The 20,523-nt window shown below is 43.5% G+C and overlaps 1 protein-coding gene across 1 annotated transcript in view; it reads right to left on the reverse strand.

Moving 5' to 3' along the window:
* Nucleotides 1-20,523, reverse strand: part of ANGPT1 (angiopoietin 1) — a 194,072-nt gene that overhangs the window by 61,658 nt on the left and 111,891 nt on the right. The window contains exon 6 of the mRNA XM_064153949.1: nucleotides 13,894-14,126. Coding sequence (XP_064010019.1) covers nucleotides 13,894-14,126 — 233 coding nt within the window. The remainder of the gene's footprint in view (nucleotides 1-13,893; nucleotides 14,127-20,523) is intronic.

A 20,523-nucleotide genomic window follows, 5' to 3' on the forward strand; every position in this document is an offset into this window, starting at 1 on the left:
GAGGTCTGCCCTGAGCCTCCTCTTCTGCAGGCTGCACACCCCCAGCTCCCTCAGCCTCTCCTCACAGGACTGTGCTCCAGCCCTCTCACCAGCTTCCTTGCCCTTCTCTGGATACATTCCAGTACCTCAACATCTCTCTTGAATTGAGGAGCCCAGAACTTAGTACTCAAGTGGCACAGCACTCAGGGTGTGGCCTGCCCAGTGTTGAGCACAGGGGCAGAAGAACCTCCCTTGTCCTACTGTCCACACTGTACCTGATCCAGGCCAGGAAGCCATTGGATGCCACAGTGCATTCTGTCTGTGAACATTAAGCTGCAGTTCATTATGTTGACTGAATCAATAAAATCACATTCACATTTACCAAATTATTTGAGATCTGAACTTCCATGTCTGTTAAATTAGTTGGGACTGAGTTAATCACATGAATTTTATGTCCTTCAGTGATACTGCCAGTAAATGAAAGGCAGCTGTTAGGTTTCGTGCATGATAGTGACTTATTTGGGCAACTATGTAGAGATTTCTGTAGTGTCTTAGTGAATTATTCTATTTTCATTACTGTAATGTTTTATTTACTTGAATCTAATTGTCTTATAGTACTTCCTAACCACTACACATACCAAAAGAAAGTTAAAAAAAAATCCTTGGGGGTTTCTGAAGCCAGCAAGGAAAAGCCTCTCTCAGTATCTTATTAGAAAATATAACTGACCTAAATCTCAACTGCTCTATCAGAAGCATTTGAGGTGAAATTTTCTGTCCTCAGATGAGCAGCTTCTAAAAAAGACCCAAAAAGAAGGTTGAAAGATGATGATGTTTACCTACAGCTGGAGTGTTCCAGGGCAGGGTCATTCAAGGACTGCCAAATTGAAGTTTCTGTCTAGATCCAGGCTGCAAATAAATTTTGCCTTGATCTTGTCATGGTTCCAGACACATGGTGGGGAATATTGCATTTCTGTGGGGGACTCTGTATCTCTGACCTCTATCCCAGCCATTTGGGTGCAGCTGCTGCACACCACCACAGTTCCAGTTAGGATGGCAAGTAGTGCTTGGCTCGTGAAGAATCAAATCAGGAACAGTTTGCTAATATCACCAAGAGGATGTCAGTCAAACATCCCCAGTGAGGAGACCTGGACCATGGCCCACACATGTATATATGTTCCCAGACTTAGCAGCAGGAACCACAAACAGATCTGACAGAGAAAGAGTGAAGACTATTTTTGTTTGGAGGAGGAAAAATACACAAAGAGTTACAGCCACTCAATTTTTTGCTGACTTAGAGCCAGAGGTATAGTGCATTTCAGTGGCCTGGGCTTGCATATACCAACCTCCACGTGACAGCAAACATCAACTGCAACCTAATAGTTGGCTGTGACCCTCAACTATTCACTACAGCAAGACAACCTTTGAATGGCACAGTTGTACTGCAAAGGTTACACAGACAGCAGGGAAAGGCACAACCCTGGAGGATGAATAATTCAAGACATGGCTTTCTTGGTAACCTCAGTTCTGCCTACAAACTAAGATGCAGTCATAGAACCAAAGAATGGTTTCGGTTGGAAGGGACCTCAAAGATCATCCAGTTCCAACCCCCTGCCATAGGCAGGGACACCTCCCATTAGAACAGGTTGCTCAAGGCCTCAACCAACCTGGCCTTGATCTCCCTTCTGCCAGTTTAAACCCATTACTCCTCATCCTGTCATGACAAGACCTTGTCTATAGTCCCTCCCCAGCCTTCCTGTAGCCCCCTTCAGATAGTGGAAGGCCACTCCAAGGTCTCCTCAAAGCCTTCTCTTCTCCAGGCTGCAGAACCCCAGCTCTTATAGCCTGTTCTCATAGCAGAGCTGCTTCATCCCTCTGAGCATCTTCGTGTCCTCCTCTGGACTTGCTCCAACAGTTCCATGTCATTGTTGTGTTGGGGACTCCAGAACTGCACACAATCACGTATGAGCACAATTGTGTCCTTGTCTAGGAAGAGTTGGAAAGATCATTTTCAGGATCCTAGCTTGTTCAGTGTGATTGTTTGGGTGTTCCCCACCCCACCCACACACCAAAGAAATCACCCAGACTAGACTCATCTGAACAGCATAAGAAGAGGCAAGCATGTCCAGGAATTTATAGCATAGGCACTTCCTCTGTCAAATACAATATCTCTCCATTTAATAGGCTTTGAAAGAGTTTTCTCCTACAAATTACTCCAGTTGTTTTTTTGAAGCAACATTAATAAGCCAGGGTGTCCCACACAAAGGAACTCCAAAGATGTGGCATGTGAAGCACAACCTCCTGTTGTTAGCTATCAATAAGTGTATTTCAGCTGGGGAGCTTTTATTCTCAGCTGCAAGTGGCAGCAATTCTGTACCCATGCTCTAAAAGCCACCTATAACTTCTTCTGCACTCTTCTTTTATCCTTTGTATTGCCTGAAGTACCTCTGATGGGCTATTCCACATCATGAATTATCCTGTGGTATCATTTTTCTTTCAAATTTCCTTTCTGTTCCATTATAATAATGTAAAAAATACTATTTTCACTACCAGGCAAGCAGTACCTCCTGTGTCCTTCACTCAAGAATTCCTTGGAAGCTCACCTTGAAATTGCAGTGGTATCTTAGAAAGTGGAAGAAAGGAGAACTGTAGAATGCCTTCCTCAGTCATGCTCATCTGCTGAATGATTAATCATAGAATCATAGAATCAAACAGGTTAGAAGAGACCTCCAAGATCATCCAGTCCAACCTATCATCCAGTCCTGTCCAATCAACTAGACTATGGCACTAAGGGCCTCATCCAGGCTCTGCTTCAACACCTCCAGGGATGCCAATCACTCTCCCAAAGGGTGATTTAGAAGAAGAAATTTATTTAGAAGAAGAAATCTGTGCAGATGCCATTTCAATGTGTACTTTTCATTCACAAAGATGCCAAATGTTATGATATCAATAAAATCTACTCAGAGATACCTGTTATACTCTCTTGCCAGAGAGAGTGACTGGCATTGGAATGGGCTGCCCAGGGAGGTGGTGGAGTCGCTGTCCCTGGAGGTGTTCAAAAAGAGACTTGATGAAGCACTTAGTGGCATGGTCTGGTTGATTGGACAGGGCTAGGTGATAGGTTGGACTGGATGAGCTTGAAGGTCTCTTCCAACCTGGTTGATTCTATGATTCTATGATTAGATGGCCCATATGAGCATTTAAAAACCATTGCAATAGCTAAGAGAATACTACTTTTCCCTCCCATAGACCTTCTCATAGTCTGAAGTAAGAGGCAAGACCATGCAAACTATCCAACTACTTATCAACTAAATAATTCAGAGCAGAATTTCCATTCTGTTGTGCTGCAGGAATTGCCTGGCTCTTGGATAACGACATTAACACAGTGAGCTTTTACCCTCTCCAGGGCATAACTATTTACTGCCCAATAAATTATCAGCAGTTATCAAGTTTGTTTCCCAATAAATCTAGCCTTAGTGCCCAGTGACCACAATCAGCCTTGAATTCGCTGTGCATTTGACAGACATCACTTAGGAATACCATCAAGTGGTCCTCATTAGTGAGCTGAAACAGAATGCCTTATGGCCCATTTACAAAGAGATAAAGACACTTAATTATCCAGCTGCAGTATAGTTCCTTAAGAGTTTCTGCTTGAGACAGCAATTTTGTGAGTAGCCAGCCATTCAGCCAGATGAGAACTAAAGGAGTCTTTCACAAACTGCTACAAGAGAGATTAAGCCATTGGCTTTGTTTAATATCTCCAGTGTACATATTTCTTTAATTGATTTATATTTTTCCACCCAGGCACCCTAATGTGCCTTTAGTGTTTCCAGCTTAGGGTACATTTAGTGTTTCCAGCTGAGGAATGGGATGCTTACAGACGGATTTTTCACTAACAAGCTGTCTGAGGGACACCAACTGTGTTAGTTGGTTTATAGATGTGCTGATATCCCCTGAAATATCTTTGGGGTGAGTGAATGAATGCCATTATCACAAAGCAGAAGGAAGAAAGGCTTGGCACTCCCACACACTGCAAGAACAAGGGTGGGCAATTGATTGCAATATGAATAACCAAGAATTTAAAAGTACAGACTTAAAATACTGATTTTTTTTTTTCAGTACTAATACATTTTGACTTCCTGCTGTGACCATCAACAAGTTAATAGGAATAAAAACCCTGGAGTCCTCGGTTCTGTTTTGGACAATCTAAATGTTTTCCCACTGACATAAATTTCAAATGCTGCATGTTCAATTTGAGTTATTTCTCTGCTGGATCTATTAAATTCCAGCCTGGCTTGACCCTGCCTAATACAGGCTGTGCTGTTTTACTATGCAGTGTAACTAGGAAATGAAGGTATCCTTGCCTGATCAAGGTGTGAAGACAACTTGCTTTAGAATCATAGAATCATAGAATAGAATCAACCAGGTTGGAAGAGTCCTCCATGATTTTAAGATCTGAGTGGAAAGTAACTTCATTCATCTCTGTCCCTGTTTTTGTGTGACATGATCATAGAATCATAGAATCAAGCAGGTTGGAAGAGACCTCCAAGCTCATCCAGTCCAACCTAGCACTCAGTCCTACCCAATCAACTAGACCATGGCACTGAGTGCCTTGTCCAGGCTTTGCCTGAACACCTCAAATCAATATTAACTTTTCTGCTTTATGACTTAATCTGTCCCAGTGGAGATACTGATCATATAAATAGCAGCACTAATATGATTATCCTTTAACAGACAGTATAGAGAAAAAAAAGATGCTTGCAGATGCACTTCACCTCATCCTAAGACAACTCACTCAACAAAAGTGCCTTTGTTGACCCTAAAAGAACTCCACACCAGAATTCTACACCTACTGGAACACAAGCCCTGTGTGGAGAGGTTGAGGGAGCTGGGGTTGTTTAGCCCAGCTACAGGCTGGAGAGCAGCCAGGAAGAAAGGGACCTGGGAGTAGTGGTAGATAGTAGCTGGACATGAACCAACAGTGTGCCCAGGTGGCCAAGAGAGCCAATTCTATCACCTCCTTCTTCAGCCTGTATTGATAGTGAGGGTCATTCTGACCCAGGTGCAGGACTCTGCATTTGGTCTTGCTGAACCTCATGAGGTCCACCTAGGCCCACCAGACTGGTACAGTAAAAAATCCACAGGGGAAATCTCAGGATAATTTTATGAAACAAGTTGAAATCCTGCCCTGGATCAGGAGCAGTGTGGCCAGCAGTACAAGGGAGGTTATTCTGCCTCTGTACTCAGCACTGGTCAGTCCACATCTTGAGTGCTGTGTCCAGTTCTGGGCTCCTCAATTCAAGAGAGATGTTGAGATTTAGAATGGATGTTAGGAAGAAGTTCTTTACTATGAGGGTGGTGGAACACTGGAACAGGTTGCCCAGGGAGATGGTTGGTGCCCCATCCCTGGAGATACTCAGGGTGACACTTGACAGTCTCAACCTGGTCTAGTTGAGTATGCCCCTCCTGACTGCAGAGAGTGGCTGGACTGGGTGACCTTTGGAGGTTCCTTCCAATCCAGACCATTCTTCTCTTAGAATCATAGAATCAACGAGGTTGAAGAGACCTCCACAAGATCATCCAGTCCAACCTAGCACCCAGCCCTAGACAATCAACCAGACCATGGCACTAAGTGCCCCATCCAGGCTTTTCCTGAACAACTCCAGGAATGGCAACTCCACCACCTCCCTGGGCAGCCCATTCCAATGCCAATCACTCTCTCTGACAACAACTTCCTCCTAACATCCAGCATAGACCTCCCCTGCCACAACTTGAGACTGTGTCCCCTTGTTCTGTTGCTGCTTGCCTGGCAGAAGAGACCAACCCCACCTGGCTACAGCCTCCCTTCAGGTAGCTGCAGACAGCAATGAGATCATAGAATCACTCTATGATTCTATGCTGGAAAATGCTTTAACAATGCCTAGGAGGAGGTACAGAGAGGAGGCAAGGGAGGACAAGATACTTTTAGAAGCAATGCTGTTATAATGCTAGAGAAACAAGCTGTTACCTCAGCTTATATCTCTTGAGTACCATTCTCATACCACACTGTACCACACTGCTGCCTGAAATCCAGTAGATTTAAATGTCTTTGTTATTGTATTCCAATAGATGGCTGAATCAATACAATACAGAACATTTGCCTGGCTAAATACAGTCCAAACCTTTAAGCTTTAAAATTCCTCTTGAGAACACCTGAATCTGTTATTCTATCCTGGGATTCCCCACTGGGATTTATGGGATGTTTAAATACTAGCCTGTATTATATAAGGTGTCTTTGAAGTCTCTTTAATGAAGTAGGCCAGCATCACTGGGGGGGGTAATTCTGCTGATGTCAATGGAGTTTCCCCTGTGTCTGTAACCTTTGGGTCATCTCTTTGAAGTCCCCATTCTGTTCTTACTCTTTTCAGTCCAGCATAAATTTGAACATCACAACAACGAATGGTCTGAAAAAAATAGAATTGACTGCTTACTGCTTCATGCTTTGAACAAATTAATTGCTTTGCTTTTAAGGAGCATGAATTCCACCTGAGCAATTTGGTTTTTTTTTGTTCCTGGGATGTGTTTACATTTCTGGCTTGATTTGCTAAAAATATTAAAAGTCCTCATGAATTATTTCTACCTTTTTACAGATGCCAGACCCCTTAACTATGTTATTTGCTTCCTGAACTGTAGAGGCATTTCTGGGCAGGTAAATTCCTGGTATAGATGTGTAGTATGTTGAGAATTAAGCTTAGCTTCTTGTCAGCATTCAGAAAGAAGATAATACTTAATTTCTCTCCTACTAGGAGGTCACAAAAACAGGCATTCCTGACAAAACATTCTCCACTCTTCCATTACTCTTGCCATTGAAATGGGCTGTCCAGGGAGGTGGTGGAGTCACTGTCCCTGGATATGTTAAAGCCAAGCCTGGATGAGGCACTTAGTCCCATGGTCTGGTTGACTGGATAGGGCTGGGTGCTAGGTTGGACTGGATGAGCTTGGAGGTCTCTTCCAACCTGGTTGATTCTATGATTCTATGATTAGTTTTCTAATCCATTAAGTTTAGACCAAACATTTTAAGCAGGTGCATTATTATGCAGTTTGAAAGACAACAGAAAAAATGGGGAAAAGGAAAAGAGCTTTATGGTTAAATACACTTTCCCAGTGAGTTTTCACATTTCCTTATCCCTTGGGTATTAAGTCATGAAAATTTGTATTCACACAATGGCCACTTTAACTCGATTTTATCAAAGTGGGACAAAAAGACAATGTATTTTAAAATAGACATGACTTTTGACTGGGCATATTTTGTGCTTAGCTTCAATCATCATTTTTTAATTGCTTGGTTTGAACTTGTACATAGAATCTTAGAATCAACCAGGTGGGAAGAGACCTCCAAGATCATCCAGTCCAACCTAGCACCCAGCCCTAGACAACCAACCAGACCATGGCACTAAGTGCCCCAGCCAGGCTTTGCTTCAACACCTCCAGGAACAGAGACTCCACCACCTCCCTGGGCAGCCCATTCCAATGCCAATCACTCCCTCTGACAACAACTTCCTCCTAACATCCAGCCTAGACCTCCCCCGGCACAGCTTCAGGCTGTGTCCCCTTGTTCTGTTGCTGCTTGCCTGGCAGAAGAGACCAACCCCACCTGGCTACAACCTCCCTTCAGGTAGTTGCAGACAGCAATGAGGTCACCCCTGAGCCTCCTCTTCTGCAGGCTGCACACCCCCAGCTCCCTCAGCCTCTCCTCACAGGGCTCTGCTCCAGGCCCCTCACCAGCTTTGTTGCCCTCCTCTGGACACATTCCAGCACCTCAACATCTCTCTTGAATTGAGGAGCCCAGAACTGGACACAGCACTCAAGGGGTGGCCTGAGCAGGGCTGAGTACAGAGGCAGAATAACCTCCCTTGTCCTGCTGGCCACATTGCTCCTGATCCAAGCCAGGATGCCATTGGCTCTGCTGCCCACCTGGGCACACTGCTGCCTCATCTTCAGCTCCTCTCTACCAGCACCCCCAGGTCCCTCTCTGCCTGGTTGTTCTCCAGCCAATCTGTCCCCAGCCTGTAGTGCTGCTTGGGGTTGTTGTGGCCAAAGTGTAGAACCCTGCACTTGGCCTTGTTCAATCTCATCCCATTGGCCTCTGCCCACCCATCCAGCCTGGCCAGGTCCCTCTGCAGGGCTCTCCTACCCTCTAACAGCTCCACAGCTGCTCCTAGCTTGGTGTCATCTGCAAACTCACTGATGCTGGACTCAATCCCCTGGTCCAGATCATTAATAAAGATATTGAACAGGACTGGGCCCAGCAATGATCCTTGAGGAACACAACTAGTGACAGATACCAGCTGGACGTGACACCATGATAATGGTGTTAAGTATACTTAATGTAACTTTGTATTGTATTTGTAGTATTCAGGGAGGCATGGGTAGTATTTGTGTGACTCTTATCCCTACATACCCTTTTCCTAAGCTATTTTTTGATGTAGAATCTTAGAAATGCTGTCATTAAAGTTTTACTACTACAGATTTAGTGTTTGACAGTAACAGCAATAAGAGTTTTATCCATGCTTGGGCAAATAACAGTAGTATGATGCATGAACAGTTTAAAACAAACCAATAATCACAAATGATCATTTGATGACCTTTGCAAAGAATTATATGATCTCTATCCAACTGAAGAACTTTGAGTCTTGGAGAGAGATGTAGAAAATCTCTAGTGATACATTCAGCCCTCACCTGAATGTTTTCCTTTTCCCTGCTTTTGCTGGAGAAAAGCAAAACTTTCAGACATTTGTCTGTGTTTGAATTTAGAGGTTACTCAATCCTTAAAAAGTTACTTTAAATATTTACCTAGAGAACAATCCTTTCATTTGGAATTCCCTTGCCTGAAAGAGCTGCTTTCTCAGAATATCTATTGGAGAAAAGTATTGGCAGCCACTGCCAAAACTGTTGCCCCTGCTTAAAAAAAACCCCACAGGCAATGTGACAAGTCTGTTTAGCCATGGACAGAGGCCAAAATGCAGACATGTGAGTCTCCATGGTATTCTGCATTTATTTGACTCTCTGTAGGCTTTGTGACCTATGAGGATGTCTATTTTAGGGATTACATGCAACTGAAACCCTAGAATTGCTCATGCTGGGACAGGGGTGGGTGGTATTTTGGAAATCAAGCTCACAAACAATTCCAAGTTTTACAGGTGGTCCCCATCCCAAAGCTGGTCTTTACTGAAACTGACAATGAAAGTGGGATCTGGATTTTGTATTTAGGGCCATCCATGTTTTAAAAATGTATCCTTTGTGTGGCTTTTACTTATTACTTTTTTTTCTCTTTTGCTCATATAGACTTCAGAAATCCCCCTAATATTTGTCTAGCCCCAGTGAATGTACCAAAGCAGACTTCCTAGGGTTGCCATCTAGTATTAGGGACTGTCCCTGAAGGTGCTCAAGAATCATAGAATCAGTCAGGGTTGGAAGGGACCACAAGGATCATCTAGTTCCAACCCCCCTGCCATGGCCATGGACACCTTACCCTAGATCAGCCTGGCCACAACCTCATCCAGCCTGGCCTTAAACACCTCCAGCCATGGGGACTCAACCACCTCCCTGGACAACCCATTCCAGGCTCTTATCACTGTCATGGTGAAGAACTTCCTCCTCATGTCGAGCCTGACTCTCCCCACCTCCAGCTTTGCTCCATTCCCCCCAGTCCTGTCACTCCCTGAGATCCTAAAAAGTCCCTCCCCAGCTTTTTTGTAGGCCCCCTTCAGATACTGGATGAGGCACTTAGTGTCATGGTCTAGCTAATTGGACAGGGCTGAGTGATAGGTTGGGCTGGATGAGCTTGGAGGTCTCTTCCTCGCTGGTTGATTCTATGAAGAAACAGAAATCTCCTTTGCTTCCTCCTAGTACAGAAGTGGGAATAAAACTGTCAGTGAAGTTCTATGTTGTGCCAAGTGTTATAATGCCTACAAGAACAATCAGTTCTAAGTGTAGTACAAACCATCACTTGATTATTCCTCCTTCTTTAACAGCCCTACTTTATTAATTGGTTGTGAATTTTGTGCCAGCCTGGTGGATTCTATGATTCTGTGTTAGCTAAGCTTCTCAGAGTGGCTCTGTATCTCTACATTGATCAGAAGAGTTGTCACTGATTTATGTATCACATTTTGCTATTGTCTGATAAACACCAGTTCGTAGAATCAGAGAATTAACAGGTCTGGAAGGGATCCCAAGGATCACCTAGCTCCAACTGCCCCTGCCATGGGCAGAGACATCTCACGCTAGATCAGGTTGCTCAGAGTCCCATCCAGCCTGGTCTTAAGAATGCCCAGGCATGGTGCTTCTGCCTCTCCCTGGGCAGCCTGTTCCAGTGTCCCATCACCCTCACAGTGAAGAACTTTTTCCTAACATCCAATCTGAATCTACCCACTTCTAATTTGCCTCCATTCCCCCCAGCCTTATCACTACCTGACATGCTAAAAAGCCCCTCCCCAGCCTTCTGATACTGGAAAGCCACAAGAAGGTTTCCTTGGAGCCTTCTGCTCTCCAGACCAAACAGCCCTAACTGTCTCTGTCTCCACAGCAGAGCAGCTCCAGATCCTCTGATCATCCTCATGGCCCTTCTCTGGACACATTCCAGCATGTCCATATCATTCTTAGGGACTCCAGAACTGGATGTAGTAATCCAGGTGGATTCTCACCAGAGTGGAGTAGAGGGGCAGAAGTGCTCATAATATATTTTATGTTTTGAACATCAGTGCACACATAAAGACTTGTGCAAGACTATCTCAACTTCCCAGCTGTGCATGGATTTAGAGTAGCTCCAGTGGAACTTCCCATCTTGAGCATATATTTGCATAGTCTGAAGCTGTATTAATTTCTACATCACCAAATGCTTTACTATTCAGCCTTTGTTGAAGTGGTCTTGCAGTCCAGGAGAATATTATTATTCTAACTTAAGCAATTTGGCTCCTTTTATTTTGGGCTGTGAATGTACTTAACAAACATGTCAATCACCTAGGCTTAAAAAGAAAGCAGGTGGAAATGTTTCTGCAAGCATTGATTTTCAAATAAAAAAGGCATTCATGAATATTGTGAACAGTTTAACACACAAAGGAAGCCAAAATCAAGGGTCTGAGTTATTTCAAAGTGGATGTTAGGAAGGAGTTCTTTCCAGTGAAGGTGGTGAGACATTGCCACAGGTTGCCCAGGGAGGTTGTGGAGCACAGAATCACCCAATGTGATCAAAGATCACATTGGGTGATTCTGTGCTCCACAACCTCCCTGAAGGTGTTCAAAGCCAGATTGGATGAGATCCAGAGCAACCTGTTCTAGTGGGAGGTGTCCCTGTCATAGAATCATAGAATCACAGAATCATAGAATCATAGAATCAACCAGGTTGGAAGAGACCTCCAACATCATCCAGGCCAACCTAGCACCCAGCCCTATCCAAGCAACCAGACCATGGCACTAAGTGCCTCATTCAGGCTTTGCTTGAACACCTTCAGGGCTGGTGACTCCACCACCTCCCTGGGCAGCCCATTCCAATGCCAATCACTCTATGGCAGAGAGTTGGAAGAGGATGATCTTTGAGGTCTCTTCTAACCCAAACCATTCTATTTAAATTACACCTAGTCATTTAAATGTACATTTTGCTTCCACAGTCCTACAGCAGCAAAACCAAAAGAACCATCCCAAAACCATCTGAAAATCCAGGTTTTTAGGCACCTGAATTTAAACCTAGGAGCTCAATTTGAAACATCCACTTCTGTAATCCCCACTCAAGCAGGAGCTGAGGAAACTAAATGTTGGCTTGTTTTTGGGTTGAGTTTTTGAGTTTTGGGGTTTGTCTTTTCAGATGAATCAAAGTCAAAACTGGTAGAAAATCTTTCCAACCTTAAGGAGAACTTGCAGTATATCTCTATGTGAGAAGAATATATCTTTCACTTCAATATTAATTTTAAAGCACTCCTGAGCTCTATTAGAACATGCTGAATGCAGCTTTGCCAGGTTTTTCTTTGCCAAAAGGTCATAAAACATAATAAAGGATTTGCATTGCATCACAGTGTTTCTTTATTGATATGAGAACAGCCTACTAGGAAGGATATTACTTACTTCAAAATGCTGGAGAAACTATATAAAAGAATAAGCAGAAGGGAACATTTAGAATGAAGATGGAGGAGGGGAAACCTGTTTTTTAAAGTAGTCCATCAATATAGGCCCAAGCATGCAGCACTTCCAAAGGAAGAGATGTAATCCTTGTCACTGGAGCAGCTTAAAGCCACACAAGTTGCATGGGAATATGTAGCAGAGAGAAAACCCACACTGCCTGGAGCTCTGGAGCTGAACAGTTTGAATGATCTAATGACTTCTGCCTCTTAAACAGAGTGTTGAATAATGATGTAGGTGACAAGGTTTGGATTGGGAGGGCAAGGCTGTTGTTTGGGGAGTTGGTTTGGTTTTGTTTGGGGTGGGTTTTTTATTTGGGGGGGTTGGTGTGGGTTTTTTGGGGGGTGGAGGTTTTTTTTTGGTGGTGGTTGGTTGGGTTTGGGGTGGGTTTTTTATTTGGGGAGGCTTGGTGTGGGGTTTTTTGGGGTGGAGGTTTTTTTGGTGGTGGTTGGTTGGGTTTGGGGTGGGTTTTTTATTTGGGGGGGGAGTTGGTGTAGGTTTTTTTGGGGTGGAGGTTTTTTTTGGTGGTTGGTTGGGTTTGGGTTTAGTTTGAAATAATTTATAGCACTTAGAACTCCAGAATTGGAATGAGCAAACATGTTGGGCTTTTCTGACTGCTGGTGCTTAACCTCACATAGATCTCTTTCATCCACGCTGCCACACTGAATGATTAGCACAGCTTGCACATCTACACTTTCTATGTTTACCCTGTACCCATTCTCAGAAGGGTTTTGATGGCTTCTTCCTAGATGGACATTATTTTTCCTCAGCTTTCCTTCCCCAAGTATTTTTAACCCCCTGTATGCTGTAAGAGGCACCACTGTTCACAATCCCCTTTTTAGCTGTTACTAGTACACACTTTTTCTATCATATTCTCCCTTACATTTCTTCTTTTCTCTCCTCTGTATGACTTTGCTTTGTTTTTCAGTTACCAATCTGTTCTTTCCAGTGTCCCATCTCCACTCTTTATGTTGTCTCCATTCACTGAATGGAATTTCTTTTCAGAGACACTTTGCTGTGTCCTTAGCATTTGAAAACTGAAATCCTACCTGAATTTCTTTCTCACTCTCTGTAAAAAAAGTCTGTTTACTAAGGCAAAGATGACAAGAACCATTGTAGGGTCTTTGGCAACTCCTTCTTTTTAAGGATGTTATTTCCATCTTTTCTGTTTGTAGTGTAATGCACTCAGAAACAAATGAAATTCAGCAAAAATAAACCCTTATTATGAATAAAATCTCAGTCAAGAGAAGTGATTCGTCTTTTGGATGTCTTCAGCACCTTAAGTGCCTACATTAAGGTAGTGAGCATCATAACACATATCTATGTGTAAAATTCTGGATTACTTTCCTTCATAGAATCAACCAGGTGGGAAGAGACCTCCAGGATCATCCAGCCCAACCTAGCACCCAGCCCTAGACAATCAACCAGACCATGGCACTAAGTGCCTCATCCAGGCTTTGCTTCAACACCTCCAGGGACAGCAACTCCACCACCTCCCTGGGCAGCCCATTCCAATGCCAATCACTCTCTCTGCCAACAACTTCCTCCTAACATCCAGTCTAGGCCTCCCCTGGCACAACTTGAGACTGTGTCCCCTTGTTCTGTTGCTGCTTGCCTGGCAGAAGACACCAACCTTTTTGTCCTCAGTTAAAAACTCTTTTTCTCTCTTGGACTAAGCTTATTAAGTTCTACCCTTCCAAAAATTCAGGACTTAGTTCAGAAGAAATTTCCTAGTATGCAAAACATTTTATAACACTACTTTCTTACCTCCTTCCTTGGAACAGAGTGTAATCAAAGTGTGAACTGTATCCATCAGTTCAAGTTGCTGCTTCTGCAGGACACTGTTATTGCTCATTGCCTTGTTTAACTGCTTCTCTAGTTCCTGGATTACGTAGCTTTGTCGTGTGACCAAGCTTTGTAGGTTCTCTTTTTCCTCTTTCAGAGTGTCCAGCTCCTCTTTATGCCTTTCTTCCATTTCTAAAATTCTGTGCTCAAGTAAACTAAAATGAAATAAAACAGTTGGCAGTTATTATTTCATGCCTACATGGTTATTAATGCAGAAAATTGCACCACACCACAAAATTCACCACACAAATAACTTCTCTTGGAAGTGTCACAACGACTAATTCAGCTCACTGATCTTCTCAATCAAGTAGCCAAATGTAATTGAGCTCTAAAGTTTCATTTTGTGATGTTTGTATGCTGTGGTGCTTGTCCTGAAGTGCATGGCAATACCTATGTGTTTTTCACACCCATCCAAGTGCATAAGCACAGGGCCAATAGAATCATAGAGTCAGTCAGAGTTGGAAGGGACCACAAGGATCATCTGTTCCAACCCCACTGTCATGGGCAGGGACACCTCACACCAGAGCAGGCTGTCTAGAGCCTCATCCAGCCTGGCCTGAAACACCTCCAGGGATGAGGCTTCCACCACCTCCCTGGGCAACCCCTTCCAGGCTCTCACCACCCTCATGCTGAAGAACTTCTTCCTAACATCCAGTGTGAATCTACTCATTTCTAGCTATAGCTAGATAGAGGATTTCAGAACATATATACATATGAATTTCAGGCAGAAAAGCCTGAGGCAGGCAAAGGAGGGAGAGGAGCAGAGTACTGAAGAGCACATGATTGGTAGCATGGGTGAGCCTATATCATAGAATCATAGAATCATCCAAGATCATCCAGTCCAACCTAGCACCCAGCCCTATCCAGTCACCTAGACCATGGCACTAAATGCCTCATCCAGTCTTCTCTTGAACACCTCCAGGGATGGTGACTTCACCACCTCTCTGGGCAGCTCATTCCAATGGCAAATCACTCTCTCTGTGAAGAACCCTATACTTCCCCTGGCACAACTTGAGACTGTGTCCCCTTCTGTTGCTGCTTGCCTGACAGAAGAGACCAACTCCACCTGACTACAACTTCCCTTCAGGTAGTTGTAGACAGCAATGAGGTTTGCCCTGAGCCTCCTCTTCTCAAGGCTGCACATTCCCAGCTCCCTCAGCCTCTCCTCATAGGGTTTCTGTTCCAGGTCCCTCACCAGCTTTGTCACCCTTCTCTGGACATGCTCCAGCATCTCAGGAGGAAACTAAAACAGAGTGTGTGAAAGATCTTGCCAGTGAATTCAAGTAAAGCCTAAGGAGCTGGAGGGAGGGATATGGTATCCCCACTAAAAGTACCATTTGACATGGTGTATGAAACTGGGAAGAGAACTGTAAGGCAAGTGAGTGGCATCTGATTTCACATAAAGAACAGTACTGTTTTCCCAAAGAGATATATCAGATGTCTGCTTTTTAAGGCAGGATTCCCTTGTTTTAACATGAATCCACATATATATTCCCACCACCACCCTTTCTGGTTCCACTAAAAAGCTCCTTGGACAGAAAACTATTGGGCATCCTATTATGCAATCTGCTTACATTGATTTTTATGATGTATAATTTTACATAGCTATGAAACTCTTCTGATAAATATTCCTTTTCTTTCTAGTACCCTCTCTGTCCTGAGTCAGGGGTGCACAGTTTACACAGATCAAAGGCATACCAGATTGTATCTAGAAAGGCAGAGGAGTCGCAGACATAAAGGACAGCTAATATCTGTCAGCAGAGAACAAGAAGGTTTTATCAGGCCAGTCCTTTGATGCTGTGCTGGGAGTTTGGCAGAAATAATTTATTCATATTAGATAAAGAAGTGAATTCAATCCCTCTGCTACTTTCTGTTCAGTAATTCTGTTGTACATGCCAAAAGGTGTTTCTCATGCCCATAAACCAAGCAATGGCTACAAACTCGCCAACAAACTGCTTCCTGTTACAGTCAGTCTTAGGCTTTATTTATTTGCCCTCTCCCCCCACCTTTGTTTTTACTTCTGGATAATAGATCAGTGGCAAAATGCCTGCAGAATTTCAGGTCATTTAACCTAACTGAAGAATGCAATAAAATCCATATGGGGTTGTTTCTACTAGGTATCACGGAGCCTTAATATGAGCTGTTACAAATGATAACAGAGCAAAGATGAAATTGAGGCCTTGGATTTGCTGTACAAGCTTAAAGTAATGCAATATTTTTGTTTAATCCAAAAATGTGTTACAAATATCAAATGTGAGACTTACAAAGACACTGGAGAAAATATACTTTGGAATGTCAACACAGCCAATTCTGTGTAAACCAGAAGGATCTGGGTAAACAGGGAAAAAAACACAAAAGATGGGAAGGTAAAATGCTTTCTTCCTGGAGTCCAAAATGCAAAGGGCAAGATGGCATCTCACTCTAAAAGTCTTCTTAATTAGTAAGGAAAGTCCAACAGAAATTCAGTGGACTGCAATCAGCAGACAGAAGGCTTCAAGCTGGAGAAAAGTATGGATTTTGAAGGCAAAGACAATTAATACCTTACCAAATCTCTAGACAATTATTTTGTCATCATTTGTACTCTAGAATCAAGCACAATCTCTTTATGCTCTGGATTCACATGACAGGATTCATGTAGAACTCTGAGCTTTCTTGTGCAGAAGGTAAGAGTAGTTAATTAGGGAGAAATGGTGGAAAATGTTCTGATGGAATTGGGTTTGGGCATAAAATAGGATAAAAAGAGAAACAATGTGTGAATTTTATTAATTATAGAATTGAATCATAGAATCATACAATCAGTCAGAGTTGGAAGGCACCACAAGGATCATAGGTATAGGCTGGATGTTAGGAGGAAGTTCTTCACAGAGAGAGTGATTTCCCATTGGAATGGGCTGCCCAGGGAGGTGGTGGAGGCACCGTCCCTGGGGGTCTTCAAGAAAAGCCTGGATGAGGCACTTAGTGCCATGGTCTGGTTGACTGGATAGGGCTGGGTGATAGGTTGGACTGGGTGATCTTGGAGGTCTCTTCCAACCTGGTTGATTCTATGATTCTATGATTCTATGATCATCTACTTCCAACTCCCCTGCCATGGGCAGGGACACTTCACACTAGCTCAGCCTGTCCAGAGCTTCATCCAGCATGGCCTTAAACACCTCCAGGGATGAGGTTTCCACCACCTTCCTGGGCAACCCCTTCCAGGCTCTCTGCACCCACATGGTGCAGAACTTCTTCCTAACATCCAATCTGAATCTAGCCATTTCTAGCTTTGTTCCATCCTCCCCAGTCCTATCACTACGTGACAGCCTAAAAAGTCCCTCCCCAGCTCTCTTGTAGGCCCCTTTAAGATATTGGAAGGCCACAGTTCTGTTCATTTTTTTTTTCACAGTAATTGAAATGCTCATTTTGACTCTCAATTCTCTCATAATCTCTAAGTTACATTAAGGCACTTTGGGCAGTAACAAGGGGGGTGCCGGGCACAGGCTGCGACAGAATGAGTGCTAGGTGTGGCCACATCCCTGTCTGACATCTTACAGTATGTGGAATCTGTTCTGTGTTTTCAAAGTAAGTGAAGATCATAGAATCATAGAATCAATGAGGTTGGAAGAGACCTCCAAGATGATACAGTCCAACCTAGCACTCAGCCCTGTCCAGTCATCTAGATCATGGCATTAAATGCCTCATCCAGGCTTGGCTTCAACACCTTCAGGGACGGTGACTCCACCACCTCCCTGGGCAGCCCATTCCAATGCCAATCACTCTCTCTGCCAACAACTTCCTCCTAACATCCAGCCTAGACCTGCCCTGCCACAACTTGAGACTGTGTCCCCTTGTTCTTTTGCTGCTTGCCTGGCAGAAGAGACCAACCCCACCTGTCTACAACCTCCCTTCAGGTAGCTGTAGACCTGAAGGGAGGTTGTAGACATCATGAGGATGAACTTCTTTAGTGAGAAAGTGGCAAGGGGTTGGAACAGGCTGCCCAGGGGGTTGGTAGAGTCTCCATCCCTGAAGGTGCTCATGAAGCTGTAGCTGTAGTGCTTCAGGCCATGGTTAGTGGCCATGGTAGCTGGGTTGTGGTTGGACTAAATGACCTTAAAAGTCTTTTCCAGCCTTGGTGATTCTGTGACTTCGTGACAGTCTTATTTGTAGCACCACTGCCCATGTCAAGCAAGAAAGGAAGAAGCTGGCAATGTTCAGATATTCCCAATTTTGCATCTCCAGTGACAGACAGCAAGCAGATGTTTTATGAGTTTAGTAATAGCCTATCTTTGTATGTATGAGTGGTGTCAATAACATGTGGTGGAAAGATGGCAGTGTCACAGCCCTTGGTTCCTTTACAGTTTTCAACATAGATTAAAACCTCTGTTACTATAAACTTGCAAAACTAAGCTGTTTTAAGGAATTCATGTGCATTTATGCAATGATCTTCCTAGATCTATAAATCTAAACCAGACCAGTCCTGAGGATAAGACCACTCCCTGTACTCCTGGGAGAAATCCCAAATAGTCATTGTGAGAGGCAGTGAGAAACCTTCAGTCAAAGCTCCAAATGAACCAAAGCAACAACTTCACTTAAAGACAGCAAGAGCCTGTCCCAAAATGAAGTAATCTTTAAAGAGTATGGGAAAAGCTATTCCTATAGCTTTTGACTCCAATGTGGCCAGATTTTTTTTTCAGTTTAATTGTTAAAGTCATATTTTGACTCTTTTTTTTTTTACTCTACTCTTCATTATTTTAATTAAATTCACATTTGGGCTCTTTTTTTTTTCTATCTCACCAAAAAAAAAAGGTAGAAACTTCATCAAAAAATCTTGAAGCAGACTGAAAACAATTATAAAGATATTCAGATGTACTTTTTAACAGTTGCAAGGCCAATTTGTTCATTCTTTTTGCCTCAGCACCATGGAATCACAGAATCATGGAAGCTGGAAAAGACTTCTGAGGTCATTAAGTCCAGCTAATAACCTAACACTATGGCATCAGCTAAACCATAGCACCAAGTGCCACAACCAATCTTCTCTTAAGAGAAGATGTGACCTTCATAGAATGGTTTAAGTTGGAAGGGACCTCAAAGATCAACCACTCCCAACTCCCCACCATAGGCAGGGACACCTCCACTAGAACAGGTTGCTGAGGCCTTATCCAACCTGGCTTTGAACACCTCCAGGGAGGTTGTGGAGCACAGCATCACCCAATGTGATCAAAGATCACATTGGGTGATTCTGTGCTCCACAACCTCCCTGGGCAACCTGTGCCAGTGTCTCACCACCCTCACTGCAAACAACTTCTTCCTAACATCCACTTTAAATCTCCCTTCTGCCAGTTTAAACCCATTACTACTCATCTTGTTCCTCCCCTGCTTTCCAGTAGGAAGTCCTTGAGCAACCTGTTCTAGTGGGAAGTGTCCCTGCCTATGGCAGTGGGTTGGAACTGGATGAGCTTTGAGATCCCTTCCAACCTAAACCATTCTATAAGTCTATGATTCTATGACATCATATCATTTCTAACAGATAAATGCCATGAAGAAATAACTGCTGAATGCTTGGTAAAGATATTTTCTCACTTTTCAAAGAGTCATTGAGAAGACAGATTTAAAATGAAAATATTTCTATTAATTTTGATGCTGATGTAAAGTAGTAAGGAAAAAAAATAATGTAGTCACTATATTAATTAATCAAACAATCTGCAAAGCTTAGACCAAAATTATGGTATGATATTCTAACACTTTCCAATGCAAATCTGCTGAGAAGCCTGGGGCACAGCCCTGTGAGGAGAGGCTGAGGGAGCTGGGGTGTGCAGCCTGCAGAAGAGGAGGCTCAGGGCAGACCTCATTGCTGTCAACAACTCCCTGAAGGGAGGCTGTAGCCAGATGGGGTTGGGCTCTTCTGCCAGGCACCAGTGACAAAACAAGAGGACACAGTCACAAGCTGTGCCAGAGCAGGTTCAGGGTGGACATTAGGAAGAAGTTCTTGACAGAAAGAGTGATTTGCATTGGAATGGGCTGCCCAGGGAGGTGGTGGAGTTACCATCCCTAGGAACATTTAAAAGGAGGCTGAATGAGGCACTTAGTGCCATGGTTCAGTTGATTAGATGCTGTTAGGTAATATATTGGTTGTACTTAATCTCAAAGGTCTTTTCCAACTTGGTTAATTCTGTTCACATGGATAAATCCCACTATTCTCCACTGGACAGTGACTCATTGGAGTCACTACCTTGAAGACAAAGTAAAATCAGATAGCACACACATACACCCCAAATCCACACCAACTGAATTTTCCTAAAGATTAAGTCCATCTCAATGTCTAACCTGCTGATCCTGGCAAGCCCAGGAGTCTGCTTTCAACCATACAAATGATGTGTTATCTTTGTCGGGATATAAGCCAGTGGGATGCCTCAGTGCAACTGTGCTGTGTCTAACTGATTCAGAGGGAGCACCCTGATAACACCAGAGGGGGTGGAAGGCCCATATAGAAGTCAAAACACAACTTGCAATGAAAGCTCTTGTCATTTTGAAAGGTGAAGTAGAACACATAGAAAGTATTCTGGTAGCTGTCTG

The sequence above is a fragment of the Pogoniulus pusillus genome, chromosome 14, assembly GCF_015220805.1.
Source record: "Pogoniulus pusillus isolate bPogPus1 chromosome 14, bPogPus1.pri, whole genome shotgun sequence".
Classification (NCBI taxonomy): domain Eukaryota; kingdom Metazoa; phylum Chordata; class Aves; order Piciformes; family Lybiidae; genus Pogoniulus; species Pogoniulus pusillus.